This window comes from Pezoporus flaviventris, unplaced genomic scaffold, assembly GCF_033815535.1.
Source record: "Pezoporus flaviventris isolate CSIRO_AGI_PZ_B2104156 unplaced genomic scaffold, CSIRO_AGI_Pfla_v1 ptg000001l, whole genome shotgun sequence".
Lineage (NCBI taxonomy): Eukaryota > Metazoa > Chordata > Aves > Psittaciformes > Psittacidae > Pezoporus > Pezoporus flaviventris.
Genome location: NW_026892549.1, coordinates 41,011,532 through 41,023,381, shown reverse-complemented (window position 1 = coordinate 41,023,381; position 11,850 = coordinate 41,011,532). Strand labels below are relative to the sequence as shown.

Here is an 11,850-nt window from a genome sequence, read left to right as displayed (position 1 = left end):
TCTGAAATTTACAGTCCTGGACAGCAAAAAAATGACAGCAGGTGGGATAGCTGGAATTTCTCGCATAAAAGCATTTTGAGGGTAATTCCCGAGTTTTGCTCTCTTCGTGCTCGCTGGCATTTCGAGTGGGAATTTTCATCTCACTTCAAAGCAAACTCATGTTTCTCTCAGGACCGCTGGTCCTTCCCTGTAACCAAGCAGGAGCAGCCGAGGCCGAAGAGGCACAGGCCGACCCGGATGGGGGAGCACCCCGGGGGCTGTTTCCCACCGAGAATCCCCTCAGAGAGGGGAGCGCTCCGGGACGGCTGCCCGAGGGACGAGCCGAGCTCTGCCGGTGCCGTCGTACGCGCGAGGGCACTACTGCCCGGGCCGCCCCGGGCTGGGGGACGGCGCTTCCCTTTGTGCCCCGGCGGGCCGGCCGCGTTGCCATGGGAACCGTCCCGCCGGCTGCGGCGGGATGAAGGCGGGTCGTGTGGCGGCGCAAGATGGCTCCCCGAGGCGGCGGGCCGCAGCGTGAGCAGGGCCGGGAGGGGCGGGAGCGGGGAGCTCCCCGCCGCTGCCGCGCGTCCCCAGCCATCCTTCCTCCTCTCCCCACCCACCGGCCCTGCCCTCCCCTACCTTGCCTTCCCCTCCCCTGCGCCGCGGGCTGCGGCCGCGCCGCTCCGCTCCGCCCCGCGGCCGCAAGTGGCAGCGGCCGCCGGTGCCGCGGGGCGCGCTGACAGCCCCGCGCCCAACTTGTGTTGCAGGCGCGCCCCGCCGCTGATGCGAGAGCTGCCGTGCCAATGCCAGCCCCGCGCCGCCCGGACTGCCTCCGCCGCCCCCCGGGCCCGCCCCGCTGCCGCCGCCGCGATGGCTCTGACCTTGTTCGGTGAGTAACCGTCGTCTCAGCCTGGCGGGTGCGGGGCTGCCGGCCCCCATTGTCTGCCGCACGGCAGCGCCTGGGCGTGGGCGCCGGCCCGGAGGGCTGCCGCAGGCCGGGCCCCGGCAGCGGCCCTGGGGGATAACGCGCCCCGGGCTGGGCTGCCGCGGTGCCCGGTCGGGCTGTGAGCCGGAGTGATGGGCAAATAAAAGTTACGGTGTCCTCCGCAAGCCCCGCTCGCCCGATGAGGTGCGCGGGAAAGCCTTAGGACTCCCGCTCTCCTGGGAGAGAGCGTCGGGCTACCGGATTAATCGCCCGTGAGGGTTAGATGTGTTCGTGTAATCGCGTTTAATAGCACAGATCCCTGAAAGGACGGTTTCGGGGGGCTGGAGTGTTACTGTGGTTGCTCCGCAGCCCGAGACAGTGCAGTGGGAACCAGCGTGTGAAAACTGTAGTTGTAACTGTTGAACATGCGGGCTCTCTTAAGTAAGGCTATTTAGCTTGCTTACGCTTAATATGCTGAATTTTACAGTAGGGAAAAAGAAAAAGCTACAAACTGCATCTGGCAACATTAGATAAATGGAACAATGCAAAGGAAAACAGAAATTGACATGACTAACATCAGTACAGAATTGACAGGATAATAAGGGATACTTCTTCTCATAAGAAGCTTGCACACCACAAGTGATTTCTAGTGGATAGGTTTAAGTGATGATATGAAGTCTGTTGTGTTTAGACTGTGAGTTTTACTTCCCGTGTAAACAAATGATTTGTTTTCATTCATCTTGTCATTCTTAGGCTTGTATGTTTCTTAAAAGGATAAAAATGGTTTCATGGTGATTTCTTAAAACTTGACACCTGTTATATTATTGTGGAATATTAAGCCCCATCTAAAAACAAACTTAAGCACGTGCTGTGAGGTAGTTCTCCATAGATAAAACCTGTGTGGTATTTGATTCAGCTACAATGCTGTTATTTATATTTCCTGCCTGAGTTTTTCAGGATGCAAAAGGTGGTAAATCATAGTTCACAGTGCAGTAAACTGCCTGTCATTGTAGGCCTGAGCTTATTACTGAGTTCATGTGAACCCTGCTCTTCTGGAGGAATTGGTGCAAGTACAAGGGCCCGTTTTCAGGCGGGCACCAAGCTCTCTAATTTACCAGCACAAGTGAAAGTAAAGAGAGTGCAATTGACTGTTGTAAAATACACTGCTGTGCATTCTACGTTGTATCATTGTAACTTCTTGTTAAAAGGTGTAGGTTGTTACACAGGTAATATTGTAGTTGTCCCTTACCACAGATCAAATTTTTTGGCTACTGAAAATACACGTTTCCCATGCTGAGTACTTGATGTGTGGTTACAATATTTGGCTGCAAAAGTTAAGAATATTTTAATTTCAGCTTTCAAATAAAGTGGCATCCCTTAGGTACCTGTTGTGGTACCTGTTGTTGTGGGCTTTGTTGTTGTTGTGTGATTCCTTTTGTGGTGAGTTATGTTTTTTTTGTTGGTTTTCTGTTTTGTTTGTTAGATTTTTGGGTTTTGGCTTTGTTTTTTTTTTTTTAAGCTTATGTGACTCTTTTTTTAATTCACATGTATTTTATCTACTTACTGACATTTCCTATTAATATAAATTTGCATTACACAGTAAATTGAATTAGATGGTTTTGTGTGCTATCATGTCTCTTACAGTAAATGACATTGATACATGTAAAAGATAATGAGCAAAGAGAAGATAGAGTGGCGTACCCTGCTGTGTGTAGGTTTTAAACAATACCCTGCCAAGGGTAAAACCTCTAGATTTCACCCTTTTAAGAGAACACAAAGTGACAATAAAACAATGCAACAAATAAGGCTAATGTGTATCGACAAATGAATGTGGTGCCTTTTATAACTGTGAAAGCTGTAGAGTACATCTTGAACTATAAATCCAAGAGTGCGAGTGGGACTTGTGTGAATGCAGAAAACATGCAGTATGTTTGCAGATGAGGCTTTGATTAACTTATGGTTGAGTTAGCCCAGCTTACTGTGCTGCTGTGTCCCCTCTGAGCTGAGCTGGCTTGCCACACTTTGTCTCTCGGCATATAACAAAGAAGGAACACAATATGCTTCCTCTGAACTTCAGGAACAGCCTTCAGCCTTTATCTTGAATTCTGCCTGCCTGAATTGGATAGTTGAATTTTAAGTTACTGCACTGCAGCTGACCCATAGTAACTCAGTAAAAATGTAACTCACAAAAGAATGTTTTTTAATTTGTTTCAATGTAAACCCTACTGAAGCGATATCAGCAAATCTGGGGAAAGGCAGAATAAATGTGTTTGAATTAGTGTTATCTGTTTTGAGGGATTAAGCAGCTGTAATTGTACTATTTTAAGTTCACACCGATCTTAGACCAGTAAAACTGTCTTGAGCAAACAAGTCCTGAGGGAAGTGTTTGCTTTGGTTCTGCTCATTCACATAAATTCTAGGCTCAATATTGCTGGTTTTTTGTTTTTTTTTTTTTTTATAACCCATAATAGTATATCACACTGACCCAAATTCAGATTTCACATGTTCTGGGGCTGCTTCTAATAGGATGTGCTATAAAGTGTGTAAAACTTGAGATACATTGACATGTTAGCTTCAGGGGAAAATCCACCAAGTTTGCTGGGTCCCTTTCAGTTAATATGTGTATGTGTGTGAGCACAGCAGGAGAGATGAGGGGAATGGGAAATATCATAACATGCTTTCTCCGTGCTCTTGGTAATGTTTTATGGCTATTTTGGTGCATTGTCCAAAGACTACTAAAATGGGACAGGACTAGATATCTAGGTAATATTGTTGTGGATTCTGTAATAAAGTAAACAAGTGGTTGTCAAGCAGTTCAAAGGTGAGGTATGCCTTATTTCTTCTACTTAGCAGAATGGTTGTGAGTTGTTCCCATTCCTGTTGGAGGTTGCTCTTCACTGCTGTCCTTGGGGCAGCACCATGTAGCCACTGGAGCACTAGCTGCAGTTTGCACCTTTGAGGTGGCACCTTGAGGCTCTTTGGAAAGTTGGTTGGAGAAAAGAGCTTCTGGTGTATCAACAGTGCTTCTGCCACAGAAAAAGGCTGTTAGTCTTGGACTGTATGTGCCTTCTGACTTCTTATTCCTTTTCACTTACAGTGTATTGTCCAGGTTGTGATGCAACGTTAAAGCAAAAGGAGGAAAATTTTAAGACTCTTCGCTTTCTCAGTCTTAGCTATTTTAAAATACACTCCCAGTCATGACCTTCTAAGTTATCCTGTGCTTACTGTTGGCTCTATGGAAGGTGGTAGGGGGCTGCCCATGTTCCCACAGAGCAGTGGTACAGCTGATGAGTCCAGGTGTGGTGCTGGTTGTGAGAGAGAGGAGGTTAGCTGCTCCACAGAGATGGAGAAGGAGAGCAGCCTCTGTGGGAAGCAATCAGAGATGGGAAAGTGTGGAAGTTGTTGGCTGAAAATGTACCTCTGTTACCTACTAATCACATTGGCTACTTCAGGCAAAAGTGTCATCCCAATAGGGTTCATAGTTACACAAAGCTATGGTGGCAGAAATGACCACAGGTAGTCACCGACATATGCGATGACTTTTTGTTGGACCAGTGCAAATAAGGTTTCACCAGCACATTGAAGTTGTGTCCCAGTGGCCAAGCAGGTTTGATCTAACAGAGGAAAGCAAATCCTGTACTACGACCACATCGGTAGAAGACTGGAAGAGAGTCAAGATATCTGAGAAGGGAGGGGGGGGGAGGGGGGGGGATAATGCTGCCTGATCCTGTTTGTTTCAAATAATAGATGCAATATATTTGATATCCATATTCATGAATTGCCTACCAAGAGTTGGTGGGGATTTTAAAAACGTCTTTGTCCACAAAACAGTGGACTGTTTGTCCACAAAAACAAAAGACTTTCACACCTGATGTGTATGAATGTCTGGAACTTGAGTAGATGTCCAGTTCTGGTGCTGGTTTTCACCATTGAGCAGAATCAAGTTCCCTTAAAAAAGGTTGTAGTGATTACAGGTGTAGCCTCCTTTTTCTTTCTAATTCTTCCTGCCTGCTACAGCAGCTGGAATGGCCTCTAAGCCGATGTGCTTCTCTACCATTACAGCACAAAGGCCAGTGACTTCATGCCCAGCCTTCATGGAGCTGGGTTTATGGTTTATGCAGGAAGAAGCTAAGGGATACCCACCAGTTCTGATCTGCTGAATTCCTGTGAGGGATAGCAGCTTCGCAGAGACAGGAAGAGCAATCAGTTATATTTCTATGGTTAGACTTCCTAAAGCCCATCTGTTAACCCTAAGCAGTGCTATCTTGCAGTGACATGGCTGAGGTGTGTGCTGTCATTTCACTTGGATGACTCAAGTATGGGAAAGATAATAAACAATGCAGAGGAAAAAGGAGGGGAAGTGCTAAGTTATCCTATTGCTGCCACTGTTTGCTTGTATCTTTGAATGTTCTGAGAAGTGTTTAAAGAAAGTCATCATTGTACTTTGAAAGAAAAAGATTCATGTTATGTTTCAGTGCTAATGAGTTGTCCTTATGTTTTATGAATTCCCTTTCTGTTCAGTTGTTTGCTCATCAGCCCTTGTGTGTGAACAAAGGAAGACATTTCAAAATGGCCCAGAGAGATCTTCATAGGCATTAGTTATTCATGCTCTTGCCTTCTTGCTCAGCACCTGCCAGTGGATGAAAACTCACCCTCCTGAATATTGGTGATTAAGAAATGAGAAGTGAAGCAATTCTCTTTCAATTTTTGAAGTGCTTGCACTCTGATGAGTGGCTACAGATGAATGGGATTAGGGACAGACCTGTAATCAGCATGATAGATACGGTTATTTAAGGAGATGATGAACAAGGGCAGGTTTTGGAGAAATTTACAGGGAAAATATCAGAAGAAAAGAAACAAGCAATACATTGCTATAGGCAGGGAGGGTACATCAAAGAAATCAATTTTATCTCCATTTCAGGTGTCCATACATTCCTGAAAGAGCGCACAATTAATTTGCCCTCCCATCAGAATTCCTTTCCACAGCTGTCAGCTCTGGTGTCATACTGCACAGAACTAGTTTTCTATGAATCTGTTTACTACTATGGGTATGAAGCAAGCCTTTTGAAGTAAGTTCTTCCATACTTGAAATGCTAATTAACAAATTAGTATTTTAAGTTCTATGCATATGTGATTACTGTTCTCCATGCAAACTGTACTCTCTTGCAGCTGTTTCAGAAGGTAGGATATGCTTATGTTGGTGCAAGCACATATTTTCTAATGTGACAGTCTTAACGAGAGAAATCAATTCATTGTTCTCCAAATAAATGTTTTGCTTGTTAAGGGGAGGCTTTTAGAGTGCTTGGTTAGCTTAGTCCAAGGTGCATAAAAAGTAAACATTCCTCTAAAAGAATGTCTCACAACAGGTAGTGCCTGCAGATTCTCTTCAGGATAGGAAATACTCAGAAATTCATCTGCTTCTCTCTTTTCTTATGTGCAGAGCCTTCTAACGAACAGGAGCTGCACAGATCACCTGCAATTCAAGTTGTTCTCCTCAGTGTTCCTATACGTTGCCCTGAACTACACTTAAAACTTGTGGCTAGCTCTGATGGTGAAAGTTTACTGGCAGAGCTCCTTAACTATGGAGACAGTTTGTGCCAGAAAAACATTCCTTGAACCTGTTCCTTAACTGAAGTAGGTAATGGCAGTTTATTCATGGACTTGGGGCATTTACAGTAGGGGTTTTGTCTGTATAGGGAGCATAAATGTGGAATGCTATAGAAATGGTACCCATCACTGATGCATCTTATGCTCTTGAAGTGGTTTTCAAAGTTAATATGTACCCTATGTTGCATTGCCTATGCTAGATCTTTTTCACCAGTAAAGCAGTGAATTCAGAGTGATCTTTTTAACTTGCTGACAATAGATGCTTTTGAAGTGTTTAGCCCTTGCTTAAAATACTTGGGCTTCATTCATACTGACTGACAGGCTAATTTTAAAAGAGATTTAAGCAATTCAGCATATAGTCGCCATCTGGAACTTCAAGTAGTCTAATTAGACAAAACAATATAGGGATATTAGTGCAGTCTTTGGGGCTTTTTAACAAAATTTAAAAATGAAGGTGATTTTTTAAAAATGGAAACCATGTCAGAGAAACTAGGTCTTCTGACTTGTGTATCTAGGAGGTAAAGTGGCCAAATGCTGAGAATCCTAAGATTATTTTCTCCTAGGTACCATGTTAACCTTATGTAATTTATCGAACCTAATGAAGCAAATGAGGAGAGCAACCTTGAAAAGGTTTTGCTGGCAGTGCAATCTCAGGAAAAAATTGAAAGGAAAATGTGCATAGGACCTGGGAAAAGAAGATGGATCTATTAACTAGTAAATTGGTATCAATTGATCAAAATATCAGTGAAGTGACACTAACACTTAAAACAAGGAAGAAAAAATTTCAGTGGCGGCTTCAGAACTCGGCACTTACAGGTGTGCTTCATGCAGTGGCTGATATAAAATTGTGGAGTGTTATTAATTGTGAATATTATATAAGAACCTTAATAATCAGAGGTTTGAGGATAGCTGCTGAAGCTGGGAAGGGCTGGTCCAATTGTGTGCACAGGTAGTGAACTAAGATGTGGTTTGGGAATTTTATCCAAAGAAATTCTATTGTGATACCAGCAACTCATGCATACTGTTCAACAAATGCCTCCTTTTCCTCTTTGACATCAAGTGGCCCACTGGGAAGTGGAGACAGTCTGTATAGCGCACATTCTTATCCGACAGTGTTGAAGTGAAGTACACTCTGAATTGGAGGATCCAGGGAGAGTTCCCAAGCTTTGCTGATGCACATTTCATATCAGCCAAGTACTGATGTTTCAGATGTAAATCTGGTGGGTTTTCTTCTATTTGTTTTGGACTTGGCTGATCCTTTCTGCCTTGTTGGGTTTGGGGAATTTATTCTCTTACTGTCTCTCTCCAAGAGTTCTTAACTGGTTTTAGATGTACTAGATTTCCATGTGGTAGAAAGCATGTCTCAGTGTCAAGAAAAGAATGTGTTTACATACAGTGGCAGTATCATAGTTATGACTTGAATACTACTTTAGCCAGTAAAAGCATAAACCTAATACGAGCCTTTCGGAAGACTTATTTTTTTCCAGCTAAATGCACATTAATCAGGATCCTCCAAGAGTGTAGGCATAGGTAACTGCTCTGTGCAGTCTAGAAGTTAACTGCATTGTTAATGATTCTTTTTCCTCTTTTTGAACTTGGGGTTTAGCATCTGCATCTCAGGCTATTTAGCTGCTCCACCTTGTGGACAGAGATTCTACAGTTCTGCAGAAACGAGTCTTTAGGCAAAACGAGACAAAATAGGCCCAAGACCTGAGCCAAGGGCCCTTTTGTACTTATTAACAGAATATGAGGTGCTTCTTGCTTCCTCATAAAATCATGCACTGGTTTGATTGCCCTATCAGTGGGGTGGATTGTTTCTGCTTTGTTACATCTTCATAAATTAATAACCCTCAAGAATTTGCTTTTTTGAGCCTGTCTTGAAACAAAAAAAAGTATAATTTAAAGTCACTGAAATATTTGGTCTTCTAAAGCATTTAACTGTACAGCTGGGACTTTGTAACTGCATGGCATATGGGCCTCAAGCATCCTCACTGGCCAGACCCAAAAAGGTGCTGGGAAGAGTTCCTGCAGTTTTCCAGGCTGTTCCTGAGGGTTTAGGTGTATTTTGAAGTAGGGGGTCAGTGTCCCAGTTCTAGTCAGCAGGAAGAGGGTTGATCCACATCCCATTGGGAAGCCAGTAGTATTTGCTGTGTGTGCAATACCCCCTGTGAATGTGGAAGAGCTGTTTGAAGCCTGACATTTCCAGCACTCAAAATGCTTGTTCATCCTCTGTCTGAATGAAAACCCTGACATTTCTGAAGTGATTCTGTGACTTTGTCAGCAGTTCTGTGATAAGCATCATGGAGAGACTGTCAGGGCTGGTTAGCTTTTGGTTAAAATCTTGTTCAATGCCGATAGAATGTGATAATGTGGTCTGTTTTTTCACATGACCACATCTTAGTCCTCTGGTAATGGACCACTGTTGAAGTTGCAAGCTACATCTTGCTGCTTGCAGTGAGCAGGTAACTGTGCTTTTGATCCCCGTTATCTCTGTAATGAGGCCCACTGTCACGTCCATCTTTGTTGCAAGTGGCAGGATCTGGCTTTATTGAATACATACATGGCTGGGGCTGGATGTTCCTGGTGCTGATGTAAGGTAGTGGTTGTCTTTCTGCTGCAATCCTCTTCCCTATCTCTGTCTCCTTTCTTCTCTTGATGCAAATGCACCTGCTTATAGGTGGCCTTGTCATTTAAGAAGCTGAAATAAAAACAGTTTCTGACCTTGATCAGAAACTGCATGCCTTGGGCAGCTTGCTTGTGGGAAATTTCTACTCCAAAAGTAAAAGTAAAACACTGATTTCTAAATACTCGAATTGTTTTGTTGCCTGCTGTTTGGTGTGCTACCGTGGCTAGCACAACCACAACTGCAGCCATTTAAATTGTATAGCAAGTACAATAGAGCATCGTGTACCGAAGTCTTTGTGTACTGCTTCAGCAATGGAGGAGGAGGTATAGAATCATTCCTTGTCAGAGTAAATGGGTGGAAAATGGAGCAATAGTGCGGTTTTTAAAAAGAAAGTCAGTGCTTTAGTGTAGTACCTAACTGTTCCTTGCTCTTGCATTGGCAGGGTACATGACAGCTCCTCAATGCTGAATTAGTACCTGATATGTATACAAGCCAGAGCAGACTATAAAAGTTGCTGGTAATTATTTGCTAGGGCCAGTCTTCCATATATTTTCCTTTGCCATTTATGGATTCCATATGAATTTAGACACAGTGCTTCAGTGCAATCTTGGATCATTTTTCATTAAAACCAAAACAAACTAGCCCACAAAAAAAAGCCCCAAACAGGATATAGTTCTTCCTTGCCTCTGCCTTACTGGCTGAATATGCATGCACAGATACATCCTTCCAATAAAGGAAGCACAACTTTGACAGAGCAATTAATTTTACTGTTCCTTTTCATTTTTTTTAAAGAGTATATTTATAAATGGGGCTTGAAAGCACTGAAAAAAGCTTCACTGGTTTAATAGAAGCAGAGAAGTATTTCAAAGTAAAATAATGGTTCTTCTTTGTGGGAAGAAGACATTATGAAACTTTGTGTTCAATATTATTTTAATACCAAAATTGACATGGTAAAGGAATTATGTCAGGTACTTTTTTACTGAGAAATAACATTTATAGTACAATACGGTAAATATTTGCAAGTATGTAAAAGAAAATTGCTATCCCCAAAACAAGAGAAGGAGTGGAAACTTATTGCAGCATTTCCAGAGGTGAGCTCGTGTGTGTATAGCTGTGCTATAAACTGGATTTTTGATCTGTCACATCCTAGAGCTCTCTCTGTGTCTGTGTGTGTTTTTCTGTGCTGTCAGTTGCCGTGACAGGGTTCTTTTTATAAAGTCAGAGGAGAGCTGAAGACACCAAAAGAGCAGTTACCTAGAGAGGCAATGCTGGCTGGAGGAATTAATGGGTTGACGAGACTTGCGAATAGAGATACTAATCTTCAATCTGCAGGATGATCTCATTTATGTGGACCTCTCTTTCTCTTGCCAGCAACTGTTCCTATTTTCTGTTTAGAGATGTCATTCTGTAGGGCAAAATCTGCTTTTCACTTGTGGACATTTCTTATGGGATGTCGGTTCCAGAAAGGATGCGTCAATATCCCAGAAATACAGCTAGTAATTGTTGAAAAGCTCCTGTTTAACACAGTGCCAAGATAAAGTGACAGGTAATATACCCAAGTTTCCATTATTTGTGGACCAATTTGTCTTTCTTCTGATCAGTGGAAAAAAGAAGGAAGAACTTCAAAACAGAGACAAGAAAAAACATCTGATTAAATTTCCTGGAGGGGGAAAGAAACACGTGGAGTTAACCTCCAAGTCCTTTTCTGAGTATCCCTGAGCATTGATCGTATCGAGCTTTCCAGCCAGCTTTCCCATTCCCACTGGGCGTTGACAGACTTTTATGTTCAGTTCTCCTTTCAGTGGCCTGTTCCCAACTCCCTGCTGCACTTTCATCCTCCCAAATGCAGAGGGAGCTGAGGACAAAGGGCGGTCCATGCAGAAAACCTCTCGGTGCTTGCATTGCTGCTAAACCACCTTCAAGAGTGGCAACTGGAGAATGATTTTTGGGGATAAAGCTATAGTTCAGGGAAAGGCATCCCACAACATTACATCTATTTCCCTTTCTGCAACCCTGCCAATAATGTGTTTTAGAAGTTTCCTTCATTACACCAGAAAAAGTGATCATGGTTCCAGGCAAGAGTACTTTACTTGGTAAACTGTCCTCCTTCCAGCCATGAGTGTTGATGTATTGCATCTGGTCTGGAAATAAGGATGTAAATACAAGCCATATTTTTGCATGAGCAATGCTGTGTGTTATTGATGACTGTTTTAGAAAATGAAAAATCTGTTTGTAATAACAATCGTAATAGGTTTGTTATAGCTCTGATGGTCTAAGAATTTAAATGGGTGAAGTTTGGGGAAAGAGAGGCAACAGCATCCATTACACCATCTGACACAGAGAGAGAGACATGTTTTGGAACATGTGAGTCCATCTTGAGGCCAGCTATAACAGCAGTCAGAAATCAGATCTGTTCTTAATTTTCTCTGTGTGACTCTGATTTTTAGCCTGGGCTGCTAATGGGTGGTTTTGTTTGTTTTGTTTTGTTTTCCCCCAGGAGGCTAATAAATGCACAGCAGCTATCTTGGTCTAAAATGCAAGGGAAGACAAGTTCTCAGCAGAATTTTACTAATGGATAGGGAGGCAGGGTCAGTGTTGTGCTATTTTGTGGTTCAAGTGGTTCAGCTTTTGGTAAAACCACAAGGCTCTGTTTAAAAGTGGATTTTAGAGCAGGAAAGTGAATGTTTGTTCATTATCTCAGGGATGTGTGTGG

At 43.2% G+C, this 11,850-nt stretch overlaps 1 protein-coding gene across 2 annotated transcripts in view; it reads left to right on the top strand.

The window, feature by feature from the left end:
- The first annotated feature begins 411 nt into the window (after positions 1–411).
- CHN1 (chimerin 1) overlaps positions 412–11,850 on the top strand; it is a 103,614-nt gene continuing 92,175 nt past the window's right edge. For both annotated transcript variants that reach the window (XM_061454045.1, XM_061454037.1), the window contains exons 1-2: positions 412–513; positions 747–868. In XM_061454045.1, coding sequence (XP_061310029.1) covers positions 458–513; positions 747–868 — 178 coding nt within the window. In that variant the 5' untranslated portion in view covers positions 412–457. The remainder of the gene's footprint in view (positions 514–746; positions 869–11,850) is intronic.